Source organism: Pinus tabuliformis, chromosome 8, assembly GCF_031772625.1.
Source record: "Pinus tabuliformis cultivar Carrire ecotype Pingquan chromosome 8, CPIR1, whole genome shotgun sequence".
NCBI lineage: Eukaryota > Viridiplantae > Streptophyta > Pinopsida > Pinales > Pinaceae > Pinus > Pinus tabuliformis.
In genome coordinates, this window is record NC_142294.1 from 1446675143 (window position 1) to 1446692364 (window position 17222).

The following is a 17222-nucleotide window of genomic DNA, read 5'->3' on the forward strand; positions in this document are numbered from 1 at the left end:
AATTCATAATATTCAACTAAATCAATTAAACCAATCAATTTTTTTTTTTTTTGAAATGGTCGGTTGCTATATATTATATTCTGAAAAAAAAACGAGGATGTAGAATCCTCTTGTACATAGATTTCGCAGACTGAGAGGAGGCAAGGGGTTTACAAAATGAGGCTGCCCCCTTGATCCTTAGATTACTTTTTTTCCTACTACTACTAGAGATAGCGCTAGTATAGATTCTGATAAAGGAAGATAACAAAAAAATACATTTGAATTTCATTCAGTCAATCATTATGTGTTGAATGTGTCTAGTTGTTGATTCTTCTGGCTTCTCATCTTTGGCTCCATGAGGTGCACTGGAGGAGCTGGTGGCGATGGTGTTCTTTTCCAGCCAGGATTTCAGAGTGGAGAGCGATTCCTCGACATGGCCACAGCGGTTTGAGAGCTGCTCAAATTGCTCTTGGAGGGAGGACACCCTATGATTGAAAAGCTGGATTTCTGCTTTATATTTCTCGGTGTTGATGCGGTCCTGTTCATAAAGTCTCCTACTGTGCTCATCAAGGCGCCTGTCGTGCTCTTCTAATCTTGCAGCAAGCAGACCCTGTTTTTCCTCTATCAGTGACTGCTGAGTCCTTATTTCTTCAAGCTCAGCTTGAAGGTCGGCACAATGTAAGCAATCCTCACTGCGCGCCATAGGAAAGAAGATAATAAGGGAAAAGAGTACAGAAGGCGGGGGAGAATAGAGAGAAGATGGATTTGCTGTCTTGAAGACGGAGATTGGAGTCGCTGTAAAGGGAGAAAGAATTTCCCGCTTCCTGAGTGACAAGGGTAGGGGGTAGATTGGGCGGGGAAAAGGCGCGCAAGCCAGGGAGGACCAGGAGACAGCGGGAAAAGGGGCAGAAGGGGCAGAGGGGTGAATAAGAGAAGAGAACGAAGGAGAAGAGGGAAGATGGAGCAGGGAAGGTATGCAGAAGGGGTGAGAGGAAGATATTGAAGGCGGCAGGCAGAGACGATGGGGGGAGAGCGAAGAGAGCAGGGATGGTGGAACAGTTAGACGAGCCACCCCGCAGAGACAGTTCCTGAAAGACACCACAACAGAAGTTAGAGTGGAGTTAAACGAAGCCAAGTGAGACAAAACCAGAGACTGATTTCTTCTGGAATTCTGAGCAAGAGCGCCTGCGTCAAGCTGATGTAGCTGCTCTTTTGGATAACCTTGAATGACAACTCTTGGCCTGCTTCTGCCCATATTTAAAGAGTGAAGCCAACGATAAACAGAATGCCTAGCTGGAGCCGGACCCTCGGAAGTGATGAGATATTTTTCAAAATCTGTTATGCGATCTTCAGGCCAGCGCTGTAATGATTAGTTTTCCTTGGATGGTAGATTATTCTTTGGGTCGCTACTTGGATTAGACTGCTTGTGCATTTCGGGCTTTCTGCAAATTGTCCTGGTGCTGTAGAAACCATGCCCTTCGCGCACTTGAAGGACCTGCGAATCTGGGCAAAGTCAGGCTTTCCCTGAGTCATGGCAGGGGATGGAAGATATCTCTTTTGTTGTGCCTCAACGCACCTTCATGTTTTCCAACTGCATTATTCGCATGCTTATCTGCTGCCATGTTGAGCGTGCGAAGGATGTGGTAAAATTTGATGTTTTCAAAAGATTTGAGGAGGAGTTTAATGCGTCGAATATGTTGCTGGAGGCTACTGTTCGGAGATCTCTGATTATGATTCATGAGACGAATAATTATAGAAGAGTCTCCAAATACTAATGCTTTTCTAATACCCAGATTTTTTAATTGCAACAAACCTTGGTAGAGAGCTAAGGCCTCTGCAATGTTGTTTGTTTTTTTCCCCAGGCTCCATTCATAACTGTAGATTTCTTCCCCTGATTCGTTTAATATTACTCCTCCCGCTCCTGCTGGTCCTGGGTTGGACTTTGAAGCACCATCGAAGTATAAGATTGGACAATTGGTGCTCTGGATCCAACTCTTATAATCCTGGGTTGGAAGTCTAATTTCCCACTCTCTGATCTGATCCTGTTGCTGTCTATCAGTTCTCTGGGTATCCTGCTGATGACCTGGTTGACCTAGAATATGCCTGATAACTGATCTCTCTTCAACTAAGTAATCAGCTGCTTTAATTTTTCCTGTGTATTTTGCTGCAATTGTCTCTTGCGCCAAGATGTGAGCTTTGTTGCATGTCATCCGGACATTGCTCTCTTTGTTTCGGAAGATTTTTTTGTTTCTGGTGAGCCAAATTTTCCATAAAAGATTGTGAGGTATGATAGCCCATATTCTTTTGACAATCTTGCTCCTCTTATCTTTCCATGGACAGTTCCTTTTCCATTCTTGAATTGCCTCTGCAATGTTCTGCTGGGGTTGCCATTTTATATTGCCCAAGTTGGACAAATTAGTCCAGCATCTCTTCGCGAAGGGACAATCAAGGAACAGATGATTGATGGTTTCCTCTGCTGAGCAGCAGTTGGGGCAAATTGAGGGTCCATTAATCCCTCTCTTTCTTAAATTTTCGGAAGTGAGGACTTTGCCCTTTAACAACAGCCATATGAAAAATTTAACTTTTGGGATGGCCTCGGATTTCCAGATTGTTCTCCATTGGTTCCAAATAGGGGACTGATAGGTGCTGTTGCAGATATATTGGTAGCCAGATTTGATGGTGTAGCTTGAGCCCGTGGGATCCCATCGAAATCCGTCTGCTGCTCCTTTTTTGATGGGTGCTCTGTTCTGGAGATTTTTTTGGAGAACTTGGAAGCTTGGTTCTAGATTTGAGGGGATGATTGGAAATTCCCAGCTAATCCAAGCTCCTGTATCTGCGTCCCATTTTGATATTTGATCAAGTCTCTGAATGCCTTTACTATTGAGATGGAGAATGAAAGGAATGGCTTCTTCAATAGTGTTTAGAGGTTGTAGACCCATTATCTTATCAGTGGCATAATTAATACTGTCCCCTCCCCCAGGGATTTTTGAGATGTTTTGATTGAGGATGGGGATTGCTTTCTTGCAGAGATGCCAAATTTTAGTGGAGTCTCTGCTGGGGATGTCAATTTCAAGAAGTTTTTGCCTTTTGTCTGTAAGGTATTTGCTTTCTATGACCTGTTTCCACCAAGCTTTTGGCTCATTAATTAGCCTCCAAGCCATTTTGATCCCAAATGCTAAATTTAGGATTTTAGGGGCTCTAATTCCCAGACCACCTCTATCTTGAGATTGGATTACGCTTTTCCAACTGACCAGATTGAATCTATTTTTTTCTTTTTTCCCTCCTTGCCATAAGAAATTGCGGAGGGCAGTTTCCAGCTTGTGATAGAATGTGACAGGAGCTTGGTAAAGAGTAAATCGATATAGAGGTAAGGAGGATATACCTGATTTGAGCAGAATTAATCTGCCCGCTGGATTAAGCCATTGAGTTCCCCATTGCTGGATCTTCCTTTTGACTTTGTCTATTATTTCGTTCCAGGTGGCAGCTTTTAAAGAACCCAGGGTGACCGGCATCCCCAGGTAGGTGAAGTGATCCCAGTTTGCTTTATAGGCAACTCCAAAGATATTAGCTATGCTGTGAGCAGTTTGGTTGGAGATATTCCATCCATAGATGCAGCTTTTTTGGAAGTTGACCTCTCCCCCTGAGTACTCCATAAATTGATCGAGAAGGGTTTTGAAGCGCCTTGCTATGGTAGTGGAAGCTCCTCCAATGAGCAGAGTGTCATCAGCAAACTGAGAGTGGTTGATGTTCTTCACTCCGTTTCCAAATTTGATACCGGAGATGAGGCCAACTCTTCTGTTGTGATCTAGAGCACTGCTGAATGATTCAGCCATAATAATAAAGAGATAAGGGGAAAGAGGGCAGCCTTGCCTTAACCCTCTTGAGGATTGAAATGCTTCACAAGGGCGCCCATTTATGAGAGGCGAAATCCAGGGACCTGAGATACAAGCAGCAATGGTGCTAATGAAGGCAGAATTGAATCCCATTTTCCTCAAGACAGCAAACAAGAAGGAGTGTCTTACTTGATCAAAGGCATTGGCTAAATCAAGCTTAAGAACAAAACCTTTCTCTTGCCTTGATGTGCTGGAATGAATAGCTTCTTGGACCAAGGTGATGGTGTCATGGATTTGCCTGTTTGACATGAAGCCTCCTTGGTTCTCGGATATAAGGGAAGGAAGAAGGGGTTGGAGTCTAGTAGCTATAATTTTTTTGAAGATCTTGTAAGAGGAGTTACACAATGAGATTGGTCGAAACTTGGAGAAGGAAGTGGGGCGATTTTCCTTGGGAATGAGGGCAAGGAAAGTCGAGTTTGTGAAACCCCCCATTTTCCCTTTTCTTTGAATTCCCCTAATCATCTTTGCAAGGTCTTTTTTAATCAAATACCAATGATCCCTGTAAAAATTGATTGGGAACCCGTCTGGACCTGGAGACTTGTCTGGTTGCAGAGTCCAGATGGCTTTTCTGATTTCCTCCTCTGTTATTTCCCGATTTAGACTGTCATTCTCCTCTGGAGAGATTCTTTCCGGAAGATGCTGTAAAAGCGCCGAATAGTCAGCTTCTACTTGATTTTCCGTGAGGAGGCTTTTGTAATGAAGGGAGGCAGCTATTTTGATGGATTCTTGGTCGTTATGTTGGCTGCCTTGGCTATCCATTATAGTATTTACATTGTTTCTTGTTTTTCTGGCAGTGGCTTGCTTGTGGAAGTAAGCCGTGTTTTTGTCACCTTCTTTCAGCCATAGTTGTCTCGATTTAATTCTCCACTTAATTTCTTCCGCTCTCTTAATTTGCATTAGCTGCCCTTGAACTTCCCATTCTTTACTTTTCAGCTGATGGGTGAATCCATGATCTTCTATTTGTTTTTGGATTTCTTCCAAGTCCTGCTGTATTTTTTTCCTAATTTTTTCTGGCTCTTGATAGCTGACTTTTGCCCAATCCTTGAGAGCTTTCCTTGTATTTCTGATTTTTGTTTCCCATATATGGCTTGGAGAGCCTTCTACATGATGCTTCCAGGTTGCTTCTATGATGGCTTCGGCCTCAGCGTTGTCTCTCCACAAAGGATTGTACCTGAACGGAATTGGTCCCAATTGAGAATGGGAGTCCAGCGTTAAGAGAATGGGAAAGTGGTCTGAAGTTGTGGCACTGAGAATTTTTGTGTGGGCTGCAGCAAAGAAGGAAAGGAGGGAGACATTAACCAAAATTCTGTCCAATCTTTCCATAATATTGCCTGGCCCCAACCTTCTATTATTCCAGGTGTATTTTCTATTTTTTGGGATGATATCCATCAGTTCATGTTCGGACATTATCACTTCCATCTGTCTTCTGAAGGGGTCGGAGGTGAAATTACCCCCTCTTTTCTCATTCGCATGGAGGACTAAATTGAAGTCTCCAGCTAGAATGACATTTGTGTTCTGCTCATTGTCTAGATCTTCCTTCAATTCCTTCCAGCACTGTTCCTTTTCTCGATAATGATTGGGGATATAAACATTATAAATGATGAGGTCACAGCTCTCTTCTTTGTTACTAAGATCAGTTCTTACCCAGTTTTGGTTGAGGACGGAAGACTTACAGTCCCAGTACTGATTGTTCCACATGGTTGTAATTCCTCCAGATGCTCCTCTGGAGTTGCTACTGGCCCCTGAGAAGTTTTTTTGGGCATCTACAGTTCTTTGCATTTCGCTCTGAGTTTGTTTGGTTTCCTGAATCAGAACAATTTCAGGTCTTTCTGTTTGAAGAAGATCTCGTAGGGCAGCTGATTTAGAGGGGTGCCCCATACCCCTACTGTTCCAAGATAGAAGCTTCATCATGAGGCATTCGAGCGAGGAGGTGCTCGCCTCTCATGGTCTTTTCCTGCTGTTTCTTTTTCTTGGGATCCTGTAATGAAAGAATCCATAGGGGTTTGGATCCCTAGGGCTATATCCTTTTGCGTGCTTTCTTCCCGATGCTGCTTGGCTGACTTTCTTCCTGGTCCCGGCTTCTTGTGAATGTCACTGGAGGCGCCAATGTCTTTTGAAGTACTTCTGGTGGTTCTGGGAGGGGGGGGTCGGTGAAGGGCTGAGAGGGGATCGAAGAATTCAAGGGAGGATCGATCAGTTCCAAAGAGGGCTGATCAGTCTGAGGGTCATCAGATAAAATAAGGAAAGGGTTGGAGGATGAGGGGAAGGAGGGTTCTTGGGAAGGTCCAGGAGGATTGGAAGGAGGAGAGGTGGGGCGGGGGGAGGAAGGGCCCGGATGATCAGAAAATAGTTCTTGTTTTGATTGAGGTGCTGCTTTCTTTTTTTTCACAGTTTCCCATTGTCCTCCTTGATCCTCAGATTCCAGATTAGTTATTTTAGTGCATCTATTGGCAAAGTGGCCGTATTCGTGACATACCTTGCATTTGAAGGGTATTTGCTCGTAATCCAGCTGCTGTATGTAGCTCCAGTCATCCACCTTCAGCTTGATGGCTTCTGGCAGGCCTTTTCCGAGGTCCACTTCTACGCAAATCCTTGCACAGGCTTGCATGTTATCTTTGGGCTCGCTTCTGTCGATATATTTACCTACTGCATTCCCTATTGCTTTGACCGATTCGTCTCCCCAACAATGCAAAGGCAGATGGGGCAGACGGACCCATACCGGAACCGCATTAGGAATATCTAGCTCGGGGTCGAAGTCAGGGGTCCACTTGTTCAGATATAGCCCTCGAGAGTCCATAAAATAGGGCCCGTTCCTGAATATCAAGTCCTTGTCTGCTTTGGTTTCAAAATGAAAGGTATAGTAGCCTTTGCCACAGAAGTGGATCGAAATCTTTCCTTGAGTTTTATCAGACCAATTCCTTTCCACCCATCGCTGGACTATCTTTGGTGAAGGCCATAAGCCTGTAAACTGCCCTATGAGTCCTTTTTCTGCTAAAGATAGAGCTGCCATTCGAGGAAGAGATGGAGGTAGCTGAACTTCTTGGAGGATATCCAGTTTCTTGACAAATTTTGAAGTTGCTGGTTTCGGTCGGGCAGGGGGCAGAGACTTTACCAGGTCAGAAAAAGCTTTCTCTGCATCCCCAGGGGAAGGATCTGAATGGGCCATGGCTGAGGCCAGGCCCCGGAAGGCAGACCTCGCGGCCCAGGCCTAGGCGGCGGTGCTGCAGCTGCTCGCAGTAGGTCTTCAGCGCTCCCGCGTTCTCCAGCTCCGCGCGATCTTGGATCCGCTTGTTAGGATGACTTCAATTAAACCAATCATTTTGTACTACACTTTTTTTTATAATTTTTTAATATCCATAAATAAACTAACCATTTTTAACTTCATAGATAAATAAATAATAAATTAGAACATTAATATCTATGGCTTATCCCCTTTTAACTATTTACGCAAGGCCTAAACGAGAGACAAATAGCATTTTTCATTCATTTAATTATTTAGGAAAGGTGTAAACCAGAGTCAAATAACATTTTTCATTCATTAATATAAATATTTGGAAATCTTTGATGTGATAATGGTGAGACCGATGGAATTCATAAACTAGGGAAATGAAAAAAAAAATTGGATAGCTCCCAAATCAACGTCTTAAATAAAATTGAAAGAAATTATGTGGCGATGGTGATGGACATGATCGAAAACCGCGTTCTTTCAAGTTCCCATGAGAAAAACCATAGTTACAACCACGAGAGGTGCACAATAAAACAAATGAAAAACCATTAGTGGAATGGAATGCATTTTTGACACTTGTCGATAGAATTAATTATATCCTTTGTGGGTTGGGTTTTATATAGGGTGGTAGGCTATAAAACATTTTTGTACCATCAAGTCTAATTTACATTTTTGGTGGATATTATTTGAGTAATGGAAAACTAAAAATTTTTAATGCTTTACAATTATATGATCGGTTTTTATTTCTTTTGTGCTCTAAATACAATTATATACTAATTATTGGTAATGCTGGTTAACCAAAGTATTATATTTATCAAAAAAAAATTTGAAATTAAACTACAACCTCCATAAATTTACTACCATTTGCTTCTTTTTTTTTCAATATTATAACTATTACAATAAATTTAATACTTTGGTTTATATCATATTTAATTATAAGACATTTTAAATAGTATTTAATATGTTTTCAGTTTTGATTCATAAAAGTGACTAATTCTCAATCTAAGAAACAACTTTAATTATTTGGCCAATAAGTATTAATAATGAAAATCTTTTGTGTTGTTAAAATGTTAAATTCTAATTAAAAAACAATTTTAAACCACAATGAAGCATCTTTTACACACGCCCTGCTTATTAAGTGTTTTTATATTTTGTATTTATCTTTTTTTTTTTTTTTCTATGTTAAGACTAAACTAAGTACCCAGGGGGAATTGAACCAGTGACCTATCCCAAGGAGTGCCTTAACAACGCACCCATTCACCGTCAATCCAAAGCCCCTTTATTTTGTATTTATCTTTAACTGTTAAATATGATTATATTTTATTTAATAATTTATGAAATAAAAATTATATATATATGAAACTGATAATTTAATTTAATTTAATTTATAAATTTATTTAAAAAAATGAAATATTAACCAATAAATAAATATTTAATATTACAAAATGATTTATTCATAATTCTTTAATAATTATAAATAATTTTAATAACCAAATTAAAATATTTTTCAAATAACTATTTTTTGTTTTTAGACCTAAAACTTTACTATAATTTTTATATTACATGATTAAAATTATAAATTCTATATATTTTTCTAAATTTAAAATAAAATATTTGTATAATATCAATTAATCTAAATTATATTTATCATAATAATAAAGAATTTCTAAATATTATAATAATCTAAAATTATTTTAGAAATAATTATTCTTAGTTTATTATCAAGTTTTGGTAAAAATAGACCAAAATGCCAAAATGTTTTTGCTTGGTAGATTTAAGTACATATCTTTAGTGGAATGGATGTAAATCTATTTGTGAGTTATTATAAGGGTACATTAATTATTCATTAGTTTGAAGGGATGGGGATCACCATAGGTGTCTTTCCCATTTTATATTTATCTAATTTTAATTCCCTATCTTTCTTGGAATAGGGTACACTAGTTACTCATTAATTTGAAGGGATGGGCATCACCATATGTGTCTCTCCCATTTTATATTTACTGAATTTTGCTTCACGGATGCTCCCAAGTTGGCCAAGCAATCCACCGACACCTTATGTGTCCTTAAAACATGAAATAACATAGGTATATTCAAATTGTGCTACCAAATCCATGAATATTTAAATTATTATTTATGAATTCCAATTTGGAAGTCCAGTGTAAGAAGATATATCAAATAACTATGAACGCTCTCCAACAACTAGTATAAAAGTTCTAAAATTATGACATTTTTGGGTATTCAAAATAATGGAAAGGGAAACAAAAAAATTGCTTAAAATGTAGGAAGAAAGATTTGTGATTCATGGAATTGCATACATCAAATGTTGCAATTGAACAATTTGGTTGTAGTAGGGGTATTCTTGGAGAGTAAGATTTTTTTACAATAAAAACAACACCTTCATCAACTCAAATTTACATTCTTGGCCGAAATTATTTGACCAATTGAAAACTAAAAGCTTTCAATTCCATAGAAAGTTTAACCATGTTTTTAGGTGATTGATCTTTATTTTTTCAAGCTTTAAATACTAGGATACACCATTAACATTTCAAAATTATTATTAGTATAGGTTTCTAACCAATACATAGTATTTATTAAACTCTTCTTTGAAATTAAACTAAATTCTTCCTACATTTACTACCCTTTATCTTACTATTATTATTATTATTATAATTATCAAAATAAATTTAATACTATATTCAATTATGAACATATTTGAAATAATATTTAATATGTTTTCATATTTCATTTATAAAATATATAAGTTCCCAATCTAACAAACATCTTTAATTATTTAGACAATAAGTATTAATTATAAAAACCTTATTTATTGTCACAATGATACATTCTAATTAGAATTTTTTTATTCAACTATGAACATATTTTAAATAATATTTAATATGTTTTCATATTTCATGTATAAAATATATGCATTCCCAATGTAACAAACATCTTTAATTATTTAGACATAATTATTAATTATAAAAATCTTATTTATTGTCACAATCATAAATTCTAATTATTTATTTTTCTAAACCACAAAGTAATATCTTTTACTTATGTTGGCCCATCAAATATTTTTATATTTTATATTTATCTTGTAACATTGAATATGATTATATTTTATTTAATAAGCTAAGAAATAAAAATATAACATGTGTGTTTGAAATTTAATAATTTCTTTACATTTATAAAATTATTTTAAAATATATTAATAAATAAGTAAATATTGAATATTAAAAAAGAAATTTATTTTTAATTCCTTTTATAATTATAAATCTTTGAATAATTAAATTAAAATAATTCTGAAATAACTATGTTTTTGAATTAAAATTTAACCATCAAATTTTTTATCACATAATTAAAATTAAAATTTCTATATTAATTTATCACATAATTAAATTAAAATTTCTATATTAATTTCTTAATTTTAAAAAGTGAATTCGTTACAAAAATATCAACTACTTCAAAATATATTTAAAGCATTCATATAATTATTAAATATTATAATAATATAAAATTAGTAATTATAATTAAATATTATAAAGAATCTGAAAAATAACTATTGTTGTTTTATTTTCTTGGAACTTTCCCGAGACGAGAAAAGCATGACCGTTCTGCGGCCTGCCTCTTTTCTCAATCTGACCGTTCCAGAAGGGCATAGCTTTTTGGGAGATATGACCGTTCCTCTGTTGTATGGAATTTGAGGACACTCTGTTGGATTTTCTTCGATATCAAACCAGGAATGCTCTGTATGAAAACTCTTTCAGTTATATTTGAGGATCTTCTGCTGGATTTTGAGGACGCTTTGTTCGATCAACGATTATTTTAGGAGTTGCTCTGTTGGATTTTATTCCATATCAAACTGGGGATGCTTTGTTGGATTTTCTTCTATATTAAACTAAAGGTATGAAAACTCCTTCTAGTTATCTTATCATCTTTCTTTCTTTGATCATTGTCTTACCTTTGTTTCTGCAACTATGCTGTCTGCTCTGTTGAAGTTTTTTCTGACAACATATTAAATTAGTTTAGTTTAGCTCTCTTTTCATTGCCTACCATATTTAATTTCTTCCAAGAATAACATGTAATTTAGATATATACTGGACTTTGAGGTTCAGTTCGAGTGCATGTTTTGGCAAATCATTTGGGGATTACAGAAAAGGGTTTGATCACTTGACAGATAGATATCTATTGGGTTGTGTAATCTTTGCGAGATTTTACAATAGGCTGAAGTGCAAATTGAAAGGCGATGAAAATTTTCAGAGAGATTTGTTGGACTCACTCTATTTCCCAAATTTGTAGTTAATAATTAGATTGGAACTGTCCCCAATATCTTTACTGTTTTAACCACAGCTTCACAATATCTATATCTTTACTGTTTGAAGATAACATGCATATGTTTTTACTCTGCCCACACTCTCAGCTCATCTGGAGGACTTTGGCTTCTTTCTTTGGATTTCCTGCTGTTTCACATCCTACTATAAAAGAAGCCTTCGAATGGTGGGGTACTCTGAGACCTGACTGGCGGGCAATTCCTGTGATAACTATTTGGTTCATATGGAAGTGGCGGAACAATAAAATCTTTCAAAATAGCAGTGAGGTTTTTGGAAGTATCATAGACAAGATTATCTCTTATTATTTCTCCTTCCTCAAAATTGCGCCTCAGCAGAAATTTCAGAAAAAGGCCCCCTCTGCCCTTCTGCCACTTTCATTTCCAACAGCACACTTTGATGGTGCGGCTAAGGTTGGCTTTTGCGCTTGCTGAGTTTACATAGCTTTTTCAAATGACCTCCATTTTTCCATTTTCTGGAGTGGTGGTAAAGGGACTAATAACAAGGCAGAGGCCATGGCCCTGCATGGTCTGCTCATCTTCATTTCCTTCATGGATATTGGTCCTATAAAAATATACGGGGACTCAAAAACCATAATTGATCATGTGAATGGAAGGTAGAAAATATCTAATGATTCCTTCACAGGATGGCTGAATAGGATCGCAACTCTATGGAACTCCGTCTCATTTCCTATTGCTCATATTAAACGCAACCAAAATGAGCAAGTTGATGCTTTGTCAAAAAAAGGACTGCACTCTCCTAACGGTATTTGGTATCTGGTCATTACAATAGATTCATGTGCATACAAGATCCAACCTTTCTCTATGCCTGACACATAATTGCTTTGCAGGGTTCTGTTTTGCTATATGGGCAGTTCCTATGGATCTATTGTATTGCTGAATTCTCTAAAAAAAATTTGCTATGGTTTTGCTATATTATCAATGCTCCATAATGAATATGTTTCTTCTTCATACACCCCTCAGACTTGAGGGCAAAATCCGAGGCATATGAACCTCCAGCTTATTTGTACAAAACAGCTCTGTATATACAAATACATAATATAATCCATATCTCGCTTTTTCTTCTGGAAAAAAAACCAAACCACAGCTTCACCAATGTGCAGGTGCCTATCAAATGGCTGGTGCTAATCTATATGAATTTTCCCTATATTGTTTGTTGCTGTTTGAAATAGACTGTGAGAGTTTCCGTTGACTTATTCTGTTCAGGTGCCTATCAAGTCGCTGGTGCTAATCTATATGAATTTTCCCTATATTGTTTGTTGCTGTTTGAAATAGATTGTGAGAGAGTTTCCGTTAGACGTATTTTTTTCAGGCATACCTGCAGCCAAAGGTACTTTCTGCCAAGAATTTCTTTAGCCGGGCTTAATTTAGTACAAAACATTTAATTAGTATGATATTTGGTTTTTTTTTTTTAGTTTTTCTCTTCCTTATTCTCATAAAACTGAAAGACTGACGGTAAGTATTAATAGATCGTAAACTTTGATAGGAATCACGAGCTGATAATTATAAAAAGATTATAGTCAGTGATGAGTCGAAGCTTGGTATGATACGCTCAGAGAAAGTTGATCTACCCAACTATGTTTGGAGATTAGGAATATAGTGAGGCAGTTGAAGAGATTCAAAGCCACGAGATACGAGTGAGGTAGTTTAATACAGTGAGAGAGAGAGTTGCAGAGAAAAGCCACCCGATATGTTTATCCTTCTCGTTGAAACAGTCATTACTTATTGCACAGTGTTGCAAGCGTTCAACGATTTCATGTTTCAGAATGATCCAACAGGCCATTGGTGTGCCACCTCAATATCTGTTGCTTTTTTCATGGCTGCGCTTTAAAAAACAATTGGCTTTTTTTAATGATTTTGAATTATGTTTTTTTTATGTTTAGATTAACTCGTTTTCTCAAATTTATTTTGAGTTAAGCTTTTGGCTTTTCCATTTTACAGATATATTTATCATTTAATATATATAATAAATATATTTATCATTTAATATATATTCCTTTAGTAAATTTAATTTATTTTAAATAAATTTTATTATATTATTTTTATTGATGGTATTTATTTTGATTTATTAATATTATTTAATTAAATTTATTTTTTTTAAATATCTTAAAATTTAGATAATTTATAAGTTATCAAGTTTTACACTATATTTTATATGTTTTCTAAGAGTGATTTTGAATATGTTTTATATTAAAGGTTAAGCTAGAGTGTGCTAGGATAAAATAAAGTAGACTAAGCTACATAAGGATAGGATAGGGTAGGCTAGTCTAGACTAGACTATGGCAAGCTAGAGCTAGTTAGAGTAGGCTAGGCTAGAATAGGCTAGAGTAGGCTAAGTTATGCTAAACTAGAGTAGGCTAGGCTAGGCTATAGTAGAGTAGGGCTACTATAGGCTAGGTTAGGCTACAATAAGCTAGGGAAGGCTACGCTAGAGTAGTTTAGGCTAGAGAAGGGTAGGGATAGGCTAGGCTAGGGTAGAGTAGAGGAGGGATAGGCTAGCCTAGGGTAGGCTAAGGTAGGCAAGAATAGAGTAGGTTATGATAGGCTAGGTTAGGCTAGTGTAGGGTAAGGTAGGCTAGGTTAGGCTAGGCTCTAGGTTAGAGTAGGTTAGGTTAGGCTAGTTTAGGCTAGGTTAGGATAGAGTAGGTTAGACTAGTCTCAAGTACACTTGACTATAGTCGGTTAGAGTAGGCTAGACTAGAGCAGGTTAGGTTATGTTAGACTAGGTTTAGGCTAGGCTAGGTTAGAGTAGGTTAGGCTAGGGTAGAGTAAGTTAGGCTAGGTTAGGCTAGAGTAGGTTAGAGTAGGCTAGGTTAGGTTAGACTAGGTTAGGCTAGGCTAGAGTAGGTTATCCTATTTCAGGCTAGGCTACGTGAGAGTAGGTCATGCTAGGAGATAGCAGCTTAAACTAGGCTAGCAAAGAGTAGGTCAGAGTAAGCTAGGCTAGAGTAGGCTAGCTTATGCAAGAGTAGGTTACACTAGAGTAGGCTAGAGTAGGAAATGATAGGCTAGGCTAGGCTAGGGTAGTGTAGAGTAGGTTAAGCTAGGTTATGTTGGAGTAGGTTAGAGTAGGTGAGGCTAGAGTAGGCTATGTTAGGTTAGACTAGGTTAGGCTAGGTTAGATTAGGTTAGGCTATGTCATGCTAGGTTACGTGAGAGTAGGTCATCCTAGGAGAGAGTAGATTAGGCTAGGCTAGGCTAGAGTAGGTCACAGTAATCTAGGCTAGAGTAGGCTCGGTTAGTCAAGTGTAGGCTAGGCTAGAGTTATGCTAGGATAGAGTAGGTTAAGCTAGGCTAGACTACATTAGGCTAGGCTAAGTTAGGCTAGATTAGTTTAGTATAGGCTAGGTTAGGCTAGATTAGGTTAGTCTAGGCTAGAGTAGGCTAGGTTAGGCTAGGCTAGAGTAGGTTAGGCTAGACTAGAGTAGGCTAGGCTAGAGTAAGCTAGGTTAGGCTAGGCTATACTAGAGTAGGCTAGGGTAGTATAGGATACAGTAGGCTAGGCTAGCATAGAGTACCCTAGAGGAGCCTAGAATATGATAAGCTAGAGTAGGTTAGGATAGAGTAGGCTACACTAGCCTAGGCTAGAGTAGGTTAGGCTAGAGTAGGCTACACTAACCTAGGCTAGAGTAGCCTAAAGTAGTCTAGAGTAGGCTATGTTATAGTAGGCTAGAGTAGACTAGGCTAGGCTACACTAGGATAGGCTAGGTTAAGCCAGAGTAGGCAAGGGTAAGCTAGAATAAAGTAATTTCAGCTAGGCTAGGATAAGCTAGGATAGGCTAGGCTAAGCTAGGATAAGCTAGGATAGGCTAGGCTAAGCTAGGATAGAGTAGGTGAGGGTAGGCTAGGGTAGGCTAGGGTAGGGTAGATTAGGTTAGGCTATGCCACGTTAGGCTAGGCAAGAGTAGGTTAGGCTATGCTAGGCTAGGCTAGGCACGAGTAGGTTAGGATAGGCTAGAGTAGGTTAGGTTAGGCTAGGCTAGGATAGGCGAGAGTAGGTGAGGCTAGGCGAGAGTAGGTTAGGCTATAGTAGGCTAGGTTAGAGTAGGTGAGAGTATTCTAGGCTAGAGTAGGCTAGGCTAGGGAAGAGTAGGCTAGGCTAAGGTAGGATAGGCTAGAGAAAGTTAGGCTAGGCTAGAATAAGCTAGGCTAGGCTAGGCAAGGCTACTGTAAGTTAGGCTAGGCTAGGCTAGATTAGGTTAGTCTAGGCTAGAGTAGGTTAGGCTAGAGTAGGTTGGGCAAGGCTAGGCTAGAGTAGCTTAGGGGAAAGTAGGTTAGGTTATGTTACATTACGCTAGGATAGAGTAGGTTAGGATAGAGTCGGCTAGGCTAAGCTCGCCTAGTCTAGGTTAGAATAGGTTGGGCTAGGTTAGCCTAGAGTAGGCTAGGCTAGACTAGGTTAGCCTATGCTAGAGTATGATGGACTAGTGTAGACTATAGTAGGCTAGGATGGGGTAGAGTATGCTAGGCTAGCCAAGGCTATAGTAGGCTAGGTTAGGCTAGAGTAGGCTTGACTAGGCTAGAGTAGGTTAGGCTAAAGTAGGCAAGGCTAGAGTAGGCTAAACCAGGCTAGGGTACAGTAGGCTAGGCAAGGTTAGGATAGAGTAGGCTAGGGTAGAGTAGGGTAGAGTAGAGTAGGCTAGGCTAGGCTAGAGTAGGGTAGAGTAGGCTAGGTTATTTTAGGCTACATTAGGCTAGAGTAGGTTAGTCTAGAGTAGTTTAGGTTAGGCTAGAGTAGGGTAGGCTAGGCTAGGCTAGAGTAGGCTAAGCAAGGCTAAACCAGAGTAGGCTAGATAAGGCTACGATAGGATAGGCTATAGTAGGCTAGGCTAGGCTAGGCTAGGCTAGGTGATGGAGGGAATAGTTCCCCTAGGGTCTTTTGGGTTGAAACCCTAGTAGACTGAAAGTTATCTATTCAAAGAAACATGCATTCATATAGCCATTATGCTATTATAAGCAAATTCTATGATAGGGGTACGTACCTTCGGTCCTACGTTTGAGAAGGCCCTTAGGGTCCAAACCCTTCTTGGAGTTCCCTTGTTCTCTTTTGTCCTACAAAACAACCAATTCAAAGAACACAGCAGTACATGGAAAAAAACTTATAAAGAAACCATCTTCATGTTATAAAGAAAGGTAGTTAGTTATGAAATCCAAACAACCATTTACATATGAATTCTAAACATGAATATCATTAACATAAAGAAGATTCATTTCGGGAACCAAGACACGTGTTTCTTTTATTATAGACAAATAAAGTACATAAAAAGGAATATTTTCACCTGAGTCACCTTCAGCAGGCTCCAAGCAAAGCTTCCTTCCGGATCCGTTCCAGCCTCAAGCCTTTAACAAACTCCTTCCATGACTCTCTCCATGATGTCATAAATGGTGGATGAACATCAACACACAAGGAAACAAAGGTTTCCTGTACAAAATGGGGGAAGTGTAGAAGGCACAAGGGACTTCAGACCTGGTCAAGGGAAAAATCTCAGCATAATAACCTTTCTCTCTCTTCTCTCCTCCTTTAGGCCTTCCCTTTGAGGTCTTTTTATACCACTCCCAAAGTAGTTTTTTAGTTAGGAGTTGGTTGGGAACAGTTGGGCCACGGGCACTAACAGGTGATCAGCAGGTAAAACCCGCGATCTCCGCCTGAAAATAAGGAGTTTTATATTTTTTTAAGTGTTTTAATACATACACGCAGGTTGGCTATACACATACCCGCGTATACACGCGTTTAACTCAAGGCAATGTCGCGTATAAGGGATAAAACACTGTTTTT

The 17222-nt window shown here is 38.3% G+C and overlaps 1 protein-coding gene across 1 annotated transcript; it reads right to left on the bottom strand.

The window, feature by feature from the left end:
• Positions 1-268: 268 nt before the first annotated feature.
• LOC149241159 (uncharacterized) lies at positions 269-5750 on the bottom strand. The gene is made up of 2 exons (XM_089370455.1): positions 1556-5750; positions 269-1314 (listed from the first exon to the last, which is right to left on the bottom strand). The coding sequence occupies exons 1-2, from the start codon at positions 5748-5750 to the stop codon at positions 269-271; spliced, it is 5241 nt and encodes a 1746-aa protein (XP_089226581.1).
• Between the last annotated feature and the right edge of the window lie 11472 nt (positions 5751-17222).